Genomic DNA, 16,057 nt, shown 5'->3' on the forward strand with positions numbered 1-16,057 from the left:
AGACAAGGCCTATCACTCGATACAATTCAAAAGGGATCTGCCCTGTGTCGTTGTCATGAAAGGACAAATGAGCAACAGAGAGAAAATCTATTTTATGTACTGGGGTCCATAAATGTTTGCTTATGAAATTAAATTGGAGACTTTTATACAGGGGCCAGAGGGGACTGACTGAATTTTGGGGCGAGTTCCACTTAAGTGTGAGGTTCAGTAACTATTGTGAGTCCTCTACGTGAGTTTTTTTGGACGGGAATTGTTCTATTACATGAATAGAATAATAATGTACACCTCATACAGCATGAGACAGTTGAGCCGGTAGATAAGAGCCCTCAGATTCTATGTTTATTGGAGAGAAAAAACTGCACCCCGGTAAGATTTTTTATGTAACGTTTAGTTTTTCTCATGTAAAATGAGTCGCCTTGATTCGTGTTTGTAAAATGCATATAATCTGGGTGTTATTACACCTTGACTCGCAGTAAAAACAGCTCGATGGGTATACCAGTACATATCCTGAGTTATTGTTTGGTAGGAAGATTCCTCATTTTGATGCGCCTTGCGAGCCCAGCATTATTAAAAGTGGGATTGTTTCAGCACAACTTATTTCTCAGAATGACAGCTCTACAGTTCCACCCGCCGTTTTTTGGCTGTGCACCAGTTTTTGTCCATCAGGTTATAGCGTCTCTGAAGTATTAGCCTTGAAAGTTACACTGCACCAGTTTTATTAATGTCCAAATTGTTCACTCACCATTCGCTGACTTTCAGCTTCACTTGGCGCTCCTACAGAAGCAGAACTTTTGACTTCTTTTGCTGACAGTGTACAGGTGAAATGACTGGCCACAATTTGGCTAAATATACAACTCTATGGTAGCTTTTTCCAGTAAAGATTACAACTTTTTTTCTTTCCAGTGTTACTTTGAGACAGTTTTAAAAAAGAAAAAACAGCACCACTGCTAGCTTCACTTGTTAACATTAGTTTTTTATGAAAACATTATAAAACATTCTAGCAAATCCAGCGCAAGCCTTCTGCCTTCTGACGTGTGGTGATGCGAGGAAAGAAAAAGCAGACAGAGGAACAAGCTTTTGGTGCATAGAAAGCAACACTCACACTCTTACATTTTCTTTCCGGCTAATTTGAACACGCTTCGTGATTGATTTCGAAATCTGTTTCATGTGTTTCATGGCACAGCAGCACTGCCGCTGCACTGCAGAAAATACTGAATAAGAGATGCAGCTTTGTTTTTAGACATTAATGTTATCCTTTCTTAGGCCCAAGTGAAGAAATATGAGCGATAGAAATAATCTCTTCAGTTTTCTGTTTGTTTTGGGGATTAGGACAAAAGTTATTGCTCTATCTTTTTCTTTTTTTTTTGGATATGCGCTGTAGCCTGAAAATAGATCAGATCAGAGGGAAATGTTAATATCTCATTCTAAATGCAGAATTTTAGACCTAATTTATGCCACAATCGTTGAACATGTTTTTTTCAAATGCAAAAGATGGATGTTCTCTCTGTCTTGTAGTGTTAGTCGTAATTTATTTGTACAATGTACAGCATCTGAAGCTTTTTAAAAAGCAGTGCCATCTTGCATCTCTTTGTCATCAGGCACGCAGATGAGTAATCAAGACGAAATTACATCTGGATTAGATTACGCTTTCATTCATTGTAATTAATTGCCATTAGATGAAACCAAGTGTTGCTCACATGTTACCTCACTGAAAGACATCCTGTGCATCCACAATCAGTCTCGATTTCAAGAAATCATTTCCTATGCAATGTCGTGTTGAGAAGAAGTCAATCTCTTCTCAAGGACCACTCCCTGGCTTACTGTATGTCCCTGTCTGAGCTGTTACTGCAATTCCCGCACACTGTCACTAACACAGGAGATTAGATTTGTTTAATTCCTCTGCGTTTTCATTAAACACAAAGCAAAGCTTGGAATATTTTTGTTGTTTATGTCGCTGAATGCTGTTGTCGAGTTCAGTAACTATCCTAGAAAAGTGGGACGGTGAACGGATGAATTTGAGATTTAGGACGAGCACAAACACACCAGAAACACATGCGTGTGAGTGCACTCAAGCATAAATACAATGGAAAAACCGAAGTTCTGTTCTTTGACCTGATTAGGCTTCTTAATGTGTAGGTAGGTGTTCTGCAAGTACCACTGTGTTAGCTTTATGAATGGACCACTTTTTTTGTTTGGAAGTATATTTATTCACTTCTTGGCTGAGAGAGAGAGAGAGATGAGAAGATTAATGCCACCCTTAGTACCTGTAAATATGTTTCTGGAGCCAGTATTTGGTTAGTTAGCTTGGCAAACATTTTTGCCCTTGGCAGATATGGGATATTATTAAAATCTACCTACCTGAGCTTCAGCACCCATGAAGCTCACAAATGGGCGTGTTAATATTTTCCCAGCTTGTACGATGTAGTCTGCATGGTACAACAACAATAAAGGCTTTGTACTATGTTTGGTAGATACACGTAAAGGCTAATCTGTACACAAAATGTTTTAGAGGCTTTTGGAAATGTTGCAGAATCATTTCTATGTCACCAGCTGCGTCAGTCTGCAGTACACTGACTGTTTGTGGAGCGCCACAGTCCAGTCTCACCAGAAAACGTGCGACAGGGCATTTTGCGTGTACATTCTTCCAACTATAACTATGTGTTTTATAACCTCTAAACCCAACCATGTGCGAGTAAGAGCGAAGTGGAAAAGTTTGTAAAATGCGTGAGATGGTTTTCTACCTCTGATGCCTTACATGGAAGTCGGTGGATTCATGCCTCCATCCACCCCCTCCCTAACTCCTTAGGAGTGTGTGATGCCCAATCAACCCTGTTGATGGGGTCAGTACTCTGGCTTTGATAACAAAAAAAAGGGGGGAGGGGGTCCATTGGCGGGTCCAGCCCCCCATTAGTAAATCCACCTCTGTTTTGTACCTAGCTGAGAAGCTGTTTGGTTAGTTTCCTGTCTTTCTGCTAAGGTAGACTAAAATACTTACATTGATTGCTTTTGTTTTATCCAACTCGATGCAAAACAAAAGCACCTTTCCCAAAAGCTCATCATTTTGAACTGGTCATTCCACCGATCCACCAGTTGTCATTAAACTCTGATTCAGGCATTAATACATAATGATTGGACCATTACTTATGGCAGTTTATGTGCCCTTGAGCAAAACATACTGCCTATCATGATTAATGATTTCTCAAAGCTGAATGTCAAAGGTAGATGTCCCGTATAGTGTATAAAACCATTAAAAACCATCTTCACATATTTTTAGTTGGTAGGCTAGTTCAATCTTATTTTTTGGTTGACGTGACCCATATTTAATAAAATTCATAATAGCGCCCAGAGAAAGAACTGCAACTTTGAAGTCAAGTAAGTCTTTGTAAACTGAAACTGTGATGCACGAATAACGCTCAGAGTCACAGAAATATATATAATGCTCAGTTTCTTGTCTTACTTAAGCTTCTACCTTAATCTCCCTACGGTTAAATTTAGAAGGGGTCCCGTGGTAAAGATACCACAACAGATCTTTCATCTCCAACATCCATCCTTGGTTACTGTTGCTATGCATGGTGGATCGTTGCCGTCACCGGTGCATCCAATAGGCATGTCGGTGTAGTCGGGGAGTCTAAAAACAGCATTCTATATTACAGCATATAATGAGAGAGGCTTCATCAGCGTTCTCTCCAAATGTCAGAGCAGCTTTAATGATCTGCTGAGCACACACGCGCGCGCACACTCACTCACACACAGAAGCCGTGAGAGCGTGTCTATCGTCGCAGTGTGTGGCTCTTTTCTGCATTGTTGGCGTTTTCAGTAATCCCACCTATCTTTATTCACTCTCTGCTATTAATTCTCGCCACTGAAGCTATTAATTCTTTCCATCTCTACCACTTCTGTTTCCTATTAGTCTATTCCTCCCAGTGCCTTGCTCTTGCCTTTATCACGATTATCAAACACGTGAACTTCATAAGTAGCTCCCGAATATTCTCACAAAAAAAAGAAAGTTTTGAGCATGTGAGCGCTCACCAGGCTGCACATTTCCGTTAGATTCCTGAGTGTGTTTACTGCGACCGTGGTATTACTCATCATAGTGAGGCCAACAGGAGACACTTTAACAGGTCCGTGGCACACACAGACCCAGAACACCCCTCCTCTAGCACATTGTGTAATGTAATTTTTAGCCACTCGAATGGCATCGACCTCTAATTACTTCTTCCAGGATCTGTGTGTGTGTGTTTGATGTTGATACTGAATAAGCGAGTCAGTTCACCAGCAGGACAGGAGAAAATACCTTCAATAATTTATAGAGACTGATGAGTGTGTGGTGAAAAAGCGTTGTGTGATAAAGGTGTACGGAAGCCAAAGAACTAAAAAACTATTTAAAAAAAAACAACCATCTGCGCATCAGAGTAGAAAAGGGGGCTGTAAGCAGAAGACGAAGTTGCGGATAAAAGCTGTAAAAGAAGGAAGAGCTACAGGCAAAGATGTGTGAAAAAGTGGTGGCTGATAGGGAATTAACACTTGTAAAGAGGACAATATGAGGAAAGAAAGACATGGCGCGAGGGGAAAGGCTTATGAGCGAACATGCTGGGGCTCTTGGTGCAATGCAGAAGGCATTGCCATGGAAACGAATGGAGGGAAAACGCAGACGAGGAGGAGGGGATTAGGAAGGAAGAGATCACTGCTTCGCACCATGGGAGTGGTGGTGGTGGGGGGCTGTTTTGATGGAGGGGGAGAGCAACAGACAAATAAGTAACAAGTGTGGATAATAAGTGAAACTGTTAGCTTCTTGATAGTTTTCTTCAGGATTTGTTTCTCTTGTGTGAATTAATTGTACACTTTACTGTGATGATAAATCCAAACACTTGCTGTCTGACGTTTGCGCAACAGTTTCGGATTCTTCAGCATCCCCCTGAGGCTCCATAATTGGCAGAGTTGGAGGTCAGTGTTGCAGAGAGGATGTAAATTGCAGGAGTTCCAGTAAAGTGTTGCCTCTATGAATTTAATTAAAAAAAAAAAAAAAAAAGAAAGTGAAAGGGGATGAGCCTGTCGCCATGGCGCCAGTTGTCTCAGGTGGCATTGTCTGGGTCCAGATCCGAGGGCGGGGGTTGTCATGGCAGCAGGAGCGCATGGAGTTTGTCTTGGTGTCATGCTACAAAGACATGCACGCACACACACACACATGCATGTCTGTTGGAAATATTCTTGACTGCAGGATTATAAATAGAAAGCATCAGAAGGCAGCGCTCCTCTCCTCATCCCGAACACTCGTGGGACCCCATCTTTCTCATCTTTCTTTTCTCCCATCCCTCTTCAAGACTCATCCTCTCTCCTCTGTGGCACTCATACTTTATACAAAACCTTCTATCATCATCATCGCAACTCCCTAAAGTCTCATTGAGTTGCTTTGTTTGCCTTTGTTTATCTCCATAGTGATGGTGATGATGCAGGGTGTCTGTGGTTGTCATGGCAATGAGACAGGGACGGTGAGGATGCTTAATGAGACTAGAGTCTCTCAGGCTAATGAGGTGGGAAGGCTGTACCTGGGTGTGTTCTTACCCTGCGAACAATTAACAACAGCTTCTTAGAAGTCAGCTGGAGTGAGTTCACTATGTCCTTTATCTTTCTGGGCCCCAGAAGAGTTTCTGCTGCTTCCACAGCCACCGTCGTAATGAGCTGTGCAGATGCAATGCTAACACTGAAGAAGCTAATCTGTTGATGACCTATGAATAACCTCAGAACTAGTCAGTTCAGCGGAGAAAGAAACAAAACTAAAGCATGCAGAAACCCTTGTTAAAGGGTTGTCCCCGATAACAGACTTTGTTAACGTCTTTATAAAGCAAGCTTTGCTGACATGACCACTCAGCTGCTTTCTCATCCCTCAGGGAACTGTCGCCCTGTCATCAACACTGTTCACATGCAGATAAAAGGACACGGTGCTTAAGTGTGTGTAAATGTTATATAGTAAATGTGTGCAGATGACACTTAAAATGCTTGTGGTGTTTCTCTCTGTGTTTGTCTTGTTCGTCCTTTTTGCGACTTGCTTTATAAACTCAACATGACATTTGGCTTATTCCTCCACTTAACTTCTAGTGAATGCAATTCATAACAAAAACATGATGAAATGCTGAGATTTCGTATTGGGGTCCTGACCATGAGATCATTTCATTGTCAGTTGATGTGATTCTTTGCAAAATATCTTAATAAAGTTTAAAAAAAGAGAGCGATCTATTCACAGGAGTACAAAATTATATATATATCTATCTATATATCTATAGATAGATATAGATATAGATATATATCTTTTTATTAGTGTACAGATGGGGGGGAATATGAATTTTTTTTCATTTTTATCTTAGTTGCTATTTAGATCTTAAAAGAGCTTCAGGTCGTGGTCCTTGCCGGTCTTCTGTGTTGCATCACCATATATAAACACTGGCTATTAGAGCGGGCCTTTGGTGCTTTTGCATGCCAGTGGCCAAACGTTTTTTAAATGCTTTAACAGCTAACATGTTTTCGCTAATAGATCTTCTGCAAAGATTGCCGGCTTTTCCAATCACAGATTTCAGCTTTTTTCAAAGATTATTAATGGAGTTTTAATCAGGACTCCTTAAATATGTTTACATCAGAAAAAAAAATAAAATAAAAAATCATTGTGTTAGTCCAGCCGAACTCAGACTCTTAACATGTATGTCAACATGGTAGACGAAAACCAGACCGACAGACCAAGATAATGTGGTTTGGGTTTGACTCATTCATTTATATGCTCAACTCCACACATGCTCAAAAGTTCAAAATTTCATAGTGTAGATTGATGTTGCCAAATTTCCAAGAAAACTACTCTCATTAACGTATTTTTCAGTTTGTGGTTGACAATCAGCCCATTGGAACTGTTGGCCACTTTACGACTGATGTTCAGCTCTTATAAAAACCTTATTTTATTTGCAGTGTTATTAGATAAGATAAGACTGATTGAAGAACTTAAAGAGGTCTGTGCAGTGAATTCGGCTATACTTGACATGTACGACACACAAAAAAAGAAAAACCCGTCTTTATTCAATTAATTTTGAAAGAATTGTATTTAAATATCCTTAAAATAAAGAATTAATTTAAGTCTACTTATTGAAACTAATCTGGTAGAGTAATGCTGTATGAAAGATCAGGAAATAAACATTGGAGGTGACACAGGTAATTTAATGACAGCGCAGCCTCAACTTCAGCATGTCAAAGCACTCGTAGATACCGTGTGTCATCAAAGAGGATGATGTCCTGAAAGCTTCTACTGGGGTCAGCAGCTCTCCAGCTCGCTGTCATTCTCCTGGCGTCAGCAGAGATGTAAAGCTTAACCCCCCCCCTCGTCCTCCACCCTTGTCACCTGTCCTCAGCTTGTTGACTTCCTCTCTACTCTGACACCCACGACACTACTCATGCTGCCAGTTGTTAGTGGGTGTTTCTGCCTCACACTTTATTGCTCCCCACTCACAACAGCAGCTGCCAAATAGTCTTTGTGTGTTTGAAATGGAGTTTAGTAATACCAGGAAAGTGGAGAGGTTTTTTTTTAATGGTGCAGTGACATCCCAGTGAGTATCAGGCGAAACTGCCTTCTTGCTTCAGTGTTAGCTTCAAAGCAGTTCCTTCTGTTTCTACAGAGCAGTTTTGATAAGGGAAAGCCTTTGGATGGGGAAACATCTATACTCTGTCACTTACAGGTGTTTGTTCATGTATGTGTTGTTACTTGAGGGTCAGATAATTTAATATCAACTGTTCTTAAAGTGAATGAGCTGCATGTCCATGTGGATGGTTCATCAGGCAGCTGTCGGTTCTGTCTAATACCCCGACTTCCTTATCAGCCATCTCCTCTGATTATTATACAGTGGATTATCCTGCTGCAATAAGGCAGCTCAAAGAAGTGACCTATGTTTTTCAGACGGTGGAACAAAGAAGCTCCGCAGCACCATCCGAAGGAGCACAGAGACTGGCATCGCCGTGGAGATGAGGAACCGGGTGACACGGCAGGGCAGCAAGGACTCCACTGATGGCAGCACCAACTCAAATAGCTCTGATGGAACGTGAGTGTCCTACAAGTTACTCCTCTATCCATTTATATTCAGCATCTATTCATCCATCACCAGTCATGTTTCTCCTCTTTCAGGTTTGTTTTCCCTACCACACGCCTCGGGCCTGAGAGCCAGTTCAGTGACTTTCTGGATGGACTCGGCCCTGCTCAGATCGTAGGCCGGCAAACATTAGCTACACCCCCTATGGGTAAGTCAACACTTAGGACAACCAGCATCACTTACTTATCCTGTTCAGCAGTCAGTTATTATTCATTACCAACCAGACAGTTGCAGGTGATGTCGACTGTCATCTCTTCAAATGGGAATCAGTTACATAAACCATCCTTTTCCTAACATGTAAACTCTCAGGTGCACAGTTGCATCTAAAACACAGTACTTGTTTATTCGCTCAGCATGAGTGGAGTTATTCTTGCATGAGATATAAATCTTTCATGCAAAGGTCATTGGTAAAAGACAACAACACGGAACCGTGTGCTCCTCCATCCCTGCTGTTTCATACCATCCTGCAGCTCCGGGAGGCCCTCTGCTGTTAGACATTGAGTACTGCACCTTATAGTCCAGTTTCAATTGATTTCTTAACTGAGTGCCTCAGAACTCAGTTTTTACGTGAGTTTTAACTTTTAGGTTCTTTTAATCAGATTTGTGCTGTTGTTTTCCCTCTCTTTAGGGGATGTCCATGTTGGTATGGTAGACAGAGGAGGGCAGCTGGAGGTGGAAGTCAACCAGGCCAGGGGGTTAATTCCAAAACCAGGCTCCAAGAACATACCAGGTACCAACTTTACCTTTTAGAATGACATTACTGTTTACTCACATAGCGCCTCCAGAACGCTTGCTTATTTGTTGACTTATTTATTCATTCAGCAACCTACGTGAAGGTGTATGTCTTGGAGAATGGAATGTGCTTGGCCAAGAAGAAAACCAAAGCAGTGAAGAAAACTCTGGACCCCACCTACCAGCAGGCTCTGTTGTTTGATGAGAGTCCTCAGGGCAAAGTCTTACAGGTAAGTGGCGTTTATTGTCCTCTCCAATTTTTCACCCTACATCATTATTTGCTTGCCTCGCCTTTGCCCAAAATACAAACCTAACACATCCTAATGTACACCGTCCTGTCTCCTCAGTAATGTTTGGGGAGGATAATAGTTTTCTCATGAATCTAAATATCTTGCAGCACAGTTGACATGATCGATATCACGTCAAAATGAAAATGTGCCTTGTTCTTTTTTACATGGCTTTAGACTTCCATTAATTGATTTTAAAAGTGCACAGACACATGTATACATTTTTGTATCATGAGTGGGAAATAGAGCTGGGTGACAGGAATGAGTGTCAGGAACTTAAAGGACATTTTAAAAAAGCGGCTTTTTTGTATTTGCGCGACATAAATAAACAGCCTCTTAACTGTCATCAAACAGAACCAATCAGATTAGAATCCTAATTGGTTCACAGCAGTATCCAACAATGCGTTTTTCTAAATGAGCCCCATAGACTTTTAACCAGTCAGGGTTTAAAGATGAAAGATGGCTTAACACACTGCCCCTTATTAACAATGCTGTTGTCCCTCAGCTGTATCCGTGATGCTTGCTGTTTGTAAACACACACTGATGCAGCACTGAGTCACCTCTGTCTGGTGAACATGAATTTCCAAAGAGGGACTTAATGAGGACAGCTTAACATAGTTTGGGGCGACATACAGGCTGAGAACACAGACAGGGAACCTTTGAAACATGTGGGCATGTTTATTTTTCCATGGGTTCTGTTTGGTGTACAAAAACAGAAAGGTTTCAGTCAGACTTAACTGGCACCAGGGAGCTGGATGGATAAACTCAGACAAAGGATAATGTCCTCTGTGATAATGTGAATGCCAATTAAACACTTCCCCAATTAATTCAAAAGCTATTAGCCAGTGTATGTGAGTTCTTTTACCAGTGTAAAAAGGGCTATAGAGGTTTATTTCTACTGCGATTTCTCTTCTAGGTAATAGTGTGGGGGGATTATGGGCGTATGGACCACAAGTGCTTCATGGGAATGGCCCAAATCCTTCTGGAGGACTTGGACCTGTCTGCCACAGTCAGCGGCTGGTACAAGCTGTTCCCTACCTCCTCTCTGGCAGACCCCAGCATCGGACCCCTCACCAGACGCCTCTCCCAGTCCTCCCTGGAGAGCGCCACCAGCCCCTCATGCACCTAGACATCCAGGAGACACCCACATGCACAAGCGCAGGCAGTCATGCAGACACAGACACACGTACTGTATATACACGTTAACTGTATTTGAAGTGCAACACAGGTAGGCATACACCCACACAAACACCCATTGGAAGCTGTGCAGAAAGACACACGTGACAAACACCTGATTCCATTCAAATTAACAATAATACACACACACACACACACAAACACCCTGCCATAACTTTCACCCGACCATTATACTTTACTGTATGCTCATATTCACACCCACTCAGTGTTAGCTCACAAAACGATCAGCATTTCCAACTCGAAGAAGACAAAATTGAACCGAACATGTAGCATTTTTCACTCGCGTGTTTCGGCACTTCATAACAGGACTCACCGGGTGCCGCATCCTGCATTCCAACTTACCAGATCTCCATGGCACGTGTCATCCCAGGGCCATCGCGATGCCAGTTTCTAAACTCTCTATGCCAAACTAAGAAAAAAAACTTTATTTTTTAAAACCAAAGCAATTGTTATTGTTGTTATTATTAATATAAGTAGTCAGTGAACTAGTATACAATATAAAGTATGGATATGTAGCAGAGTCGATGACTTAGATGTAATGCAAAAAAAAAAAAAGAAGACACATTCTACACACACAGGCTGAGAATGGTGGGCCAAATACAAAAACATACTTGGCTAACAGGCGTGGATATTCACATAATGGCTATTATGTGAGGTAGCAACACTGCTATTTGATCATTTTCACAGGGCACATATATATATATATATACATATATATATATATATATATATATACATATTTTAAATAGATAGTAAAATACTTATTTGTCTTTCTATATGTATTGGCTGCATTTTGCATGTTTGCTTGCGAGACATTTTAAAAGTGCTTCAATCTCTTTATTTAGCTTGCCTTGACCAATGTAACAGGAGTATAGTGCCGCTTTGTGTTGCAATCAGTCCTGAGAAAAGAGCACTGCACTGAGTTAGGGAAAAGGTTAAGGCTTTGGTGACTATCATCGCTATCTGCAGAGGAGGAGAACAAATTAGTGGGCCAGCCACACACTCACTGCTGAGCACATTTACGATCCTGCCTTCATCTTCGCAAGCATCAAACTGCTGGAGCACTGAGCAGTTTGGGATTCTTGTGTTCATCATCCAGGAGGGGTCAATGTCTCATGAGCTCTACCAGCACCTAGACCCCTAGATGGACTTGTAGTTTTTTTTTTTTTCTACTCCCTGTTTTGATGTCACAAAATGTTCTTCCTGCTTGTTGAGGGACGCAGGGGAGACAGCGAGCGTGCCTCCGCTTCCCTCCGCCTCCGGGCGGATCACAGCCACAGTTTCGTACTCTTCGGTCCCTCCTGTTTGTTCCACTGAGCCTGCTGTAAATGTGTCAACGTGTAGTTTTTCATTTTACGCCAGTATTACTTTGTTAGCATTTACAGTAATCTACCATGTGATGGTAGTTTTGCCCGTTTCAGGCGCAAAATGTCAATAACATTTGGTGTGGTCCCCGTTTCTGGGTTAGCTGTTTGATTTGGATCGCACTTTACTGTAAATGATGTTTTATATATAAACAGCTGAGTATAGTTTGACCACTCCTTTATGTGCTTTTTTTTCCTTGAGTCACACCGCATTCATTGCATTTCTCTGAATCTTTGAATTCCAGCATGAAAATGCAACAAGAGTGTATTTTTAAAAATCCGTGTGGAGGCGTCCTGGAACAGCGGAAACAGGTCAGTTCTGCCACTGATTTTAGACTTTAGAATTTACTGACAAAAATAAAATCGTGCACAGCAAAGGCTTAGTCACAAAAAGCATGCAAGTCGCGGGAAAAGATGCTTTTCTCACCGAATTTACAATTACTAACCCTGCTTTGTAATTACTAAAATAATTCCATGCTCAGGCATTTATTTGAGATCTGAAAACAGAGAAAAAAAGCAAAGAAAGACCCATCAGCTGTTCTGATTTAATGAGCAGTAGTCAGGTTTTCACTGACAGCTGAGGAGCAGCATTCCAAACTGATCTGCCGATGTTTCCTACTTTCTTTAAGATGGAGTTATCCGCTGCCATTTTCGTGGCTTTTTTTGAGTTTAGAGAAATAGCCTGAGTTGAAACCCACACCAAACCTTAAATGGATAGTTTTCATAGCAGAGCGTTGACAGTGTTAAGCTCTGTATTAAAAGCCTATGTGTTTGTTGAACTCCCATTTGGTTTTATCTTCACTGTGTGTTCTGTCGTCTCAGAATTACAAATCACATTCCTCTCTTCATCTTCCAGTAAAAAGGGACAATTTGATTCTTTTTTCTTTTCAACACCGTACACCAACACAACTCTTGGTTCAGTGCTCTGGATATAGGGAGCTCTGACATTCTTGTATTATATTGGGCTGGGGATGATAGTCGCTTTTGACCCTCCCATTATGTACACAACTCTTTTTAGAGGTGCCGTCAAGATAAGGGTTCCAGTTTGTTTTCTTGACTTCTTTCTGGATCTCTACTTGTATGGTCACATATATGAAGTGATATTATGTATCTTATAATAATTTGTATCTGTTTTTGACTGGCATGTGAAAATAAGGATTCATGGTATTTGCACAAATCCCCTGAAGTGTGCACCATCAGTTGAGAATAAAAAAAAAAGCTTGGCTGATGAGCAAAGAATTTAAATGGAAAGAACATAAAAAAGAAGAAGTAACTTAAATGAAATTTCTAGATATATAACCTCCCTGCTGAATGTTCAATCCTTCGTGAACTATGAAAATGCTGTTGATAGTTTTTCATGTGAATCCAAATGTTTTTGGAGCTTGTCTGAGACCGTGTGCGTCCTTTTGCTATATATTAACTAGCTGAGCACATTTGCCCTTCAAAAGAGTGAAAGTAGAGATGATTCAGAGAGATGTTTAATGATCTATAACAAACGTGTTTATGGCGGCCGAGAGCATTCGCCAAATTTGTCCGAAAAACCTTTGATTCCTGTAACCAATGCATAATGAGTGGCAGGCATGAAGTCACCGACTGAAAATCTACTTTTAAAGTTACAGGGAGGAGAATCCAAGGATCGGGGTTTTTGGAATGTCTTTTCCGCTCAAAATGGGGTGGTTTTATTTGTTCTCTTACCCGAGTGAGTTTTTAAAAATTAATCTGAAACCTGAAGCCAGGACAGAGAAAAAACGGCAGGTTTTCAGTCACTTGGTTTTGTGGAGCTGAGAGACTTCTTTAAATCTGACAGTAGATACATGAAGCAGGTTGCTAAATTGTTGGATCTATATCGGAGTCGACTGCAGACTCCGAAGAGACGAAAGAGCTGTTAGTTGGAGCACGTAGAGCTTGAGTCAGAGTTTTGGACTTGAAAGGCTGCAGATGCTCAGAATGTAAACCCCATAAACTTGCTTGCTCCCATGCAAACCCCACCTTCTCTCGTGTGCAAAAATTTTACTAACGGATCCAAAATCAACCCGCATCATGTCTTGAGTACTGTTCTGAAAGTGTCTTTTATTTTTGTAAGGACAGATTTATTGTTGAGAAAAGGAGGACAGAGTCAGAGAGGTGAAGTGGGCAAAACCTGCCTTTAGATTTTTGCAAAACTGAGGGCTTGTTAATTTTACAATGGCCTTATTTTGTGTGGGAGACAATGCTTCGCTATTGTAGCACACAACTGAAAGTTTTGACAAATGTATGTTGCTTGGAATATTGAACCGAAGTCCTATATGTTTATAGTTTTATGAATGTATTTGTAAATCCTTATATGACAACAGAGTGCAATTTGTTTCCTTTGGTCATCCTGTTTGTATTTAGTCTCTCTGAAGACTTTCCGAGGATGTTGCCTCAGATGGTCCCAACTTTTACTGTACTGTAATCTTTATGTCTCACGATTTGTTTACTGAGAGAACAGCTCCGTGTTAGAAAAAAGCATGAATTCCATCTGGCGAGATGCATTTTTATTTATTTAAATCGCCACGATGGCTTTGGAGCAGAAAGGATTGCTGCCCCCCCCCCCCCCCCCCCCCCTCCACCGATTAACCTCTGAAGTTTATGTATCGAGTTGATCTTTGTACTTAAAAAGAAAATGTTTGCAGCATGGTTTCTCTAACAACTTTCTTGTATTTAATCTTTATGATGATATGACTACGATGAAAACAAGCCACATTGACGAGACAGATTAGACCCAGTGCAAAATATAAGATAAAAGAGATGCTAAAGAATTGTCTGAAATGCTGTGTCTTTAAGTAGCATGGACTTGGCCTTACATTTCTTAAATATTTCTTCTGGCAATAACAAACAGCTGTAGCCTTGACTGTCGCTGGACCTCTTGATCTCCTCAGTCTATAGAGCTGCTGATACGGTGACCGTATCCGCTGAGCTCCCATGATGATAAATAAAATTTAACACTGAAACACATTTTCAAGCACTAGTAGCAATTTAGACTCAACAGAGCATGCAATGCATTGTGAATACCTGCTATGTGATAGCCCTCATAAGCAGCAAATGTTCTTTTGTTTTACTTTTTTTTTCGAGGCAACACTGCCGAGCTTATCAGCACATTAGAGGTTTTGCTTCTAGTTTGTCTTCATTCTTGTCTATAAATGTCAGTGATCACAGCACAAGTTTCTTAAGTCACCATTTTGTCCTTTTGGGCTGTCTGTCAGACTATTTTAAGGCCAAAGTAGCTCCCCTCGCCACTGTAAAGACAACCTTCATCTTATCAAGCCCAGAACTGCCCAAAACACAACCTGAACTAATGAACTTGGAGCCTCCAAACAAGGTCAATCTTTAGTTTTACTAATATTCAGTGGACCACAATGATATTCCTAAGCACATGTGGTAGACTAGATTAATGAGATCTTAAAGCATCTTCTAAGATTAGCATTTCATTCAGCCCAGTAAAATTGGATCACTGGTGTTAGTAAGAGAGCGTTGTCTTTTCTGAACTGGCGTTAAACTTTCCACAGAGGAGTGTTTGCAGACTAAAGGAGCAAAGCGTAACAGACTGATGAAAGGATGCAGTTTATGGCAAAGAAGACAAAGGGAGCTGTAATTTTATACCTGTGCTTTGTATATGTTTTCTATGTGCAGTATTTGATAATGTAAAACTGGTATTTTTGTCGTTTGTACGCTGCAAAATTGATTACTTAAGGTGCACGTAGTTTTGTAAGAAAATAGAACCAAACTGAGGACAAAAAAAAAAAAAAAAAAAAATCTATTATTTCAGATTCAGAAGCCTGTATTTGCATGCCCTTTGACATCTGGACGCAAAGTCAATAAAGTTTATTTGAATCACAAATTCTCTGTGTGTGTATTTCAGTATGTTTTGGGGTGTTTTTGGTCACAGAGGGGCAAAGCTAACATACTTTAAAGAATTAAAATGTTAATACCTTTTAAAATGATACAAATGATTTTTTTTAAGTACAATTGTGTGAAGTATCTATGAGCAGTCAATGTCTTATCCGTCAGGGGGTTCTCAGTTAGGAGAATTGGAGTAGTACTGAACACAGCAAACAGCTAACCCAGAACAGGGCCATAGAAAAGTGTATTTTCCCTATTCACTAAATGTAGTATTAGCTCCAACTCCTATGAAACTTGTGACCTAGTTCTTAGTAGCTCTTTGTTTAGCTCCCTCCATCAGAATTCCTCCTTGATTCTCCAAACTGAGAGCACTCTGACTGCTGTCTTCTGCATGTAAGACACAGACACTGACTGCTCATCATTACTCACAAAAACCACTCTTCAAAAACCTCAAATATCCCTTTAAGGAAGATGTCATTCCTTTCCTGTAATGACT

The 16,057-nt window shown here is 40.7% G+C and overlaps 1 protein-coding gene across 1 annotated transcript in view; it reads left to right on the top strand.

Moving 5' to 3' along the window:
- Positions 1–10,942, top strand: part of rims3 (regulating synaptic membrane exocytosis 3) — a 32,524-nt gene extending 21,582 nt beyond the window's left edge. Inside the window, exons 3-7 of the mRNA XM_072370656.1 lie at positions 7,931–8,072; positions 8,156–8,268; positions 8,749–8,850; positions 8,943–9,082; positions 10,056–10,942. Of these exons, the coding sequence (XP_072226757.1) occupies positions 7,931–8,072; positions 8,156–8,268; positions 8,749–8,850; positions 8,943–9,082; positions 10,056–10,268 (710 nt within the window). The 3' untranslated portion in view covers positions 10,269–10,942. The remainder of the gene's footprint in view (positions 1–7,930; positions 8,073–8,155; positions 8,269–8,748; positions 8,851–8,942; positions 9,083–10,055) is intronic.
- Positions 10,943–16,057: the final 5,115 nt, after the last annotated feature.

The sequence above is a fragment of the Leuresthes tenuis genome, unplaced genomic scaffold, assembly GCF_036924035.1.
Source record: "Leuresthes tenuis unplaced genomic scaffold, fLeuTen1.0.hap1 SCAF_18, whole genome shotgun sequence".
Lineage (NCBI taxonomy): Eukaryota > Metazoa > Chordata > Actinopteri > Atheriniformes > Atherinopsidae > Leuresthes > Leuresthes tenuis.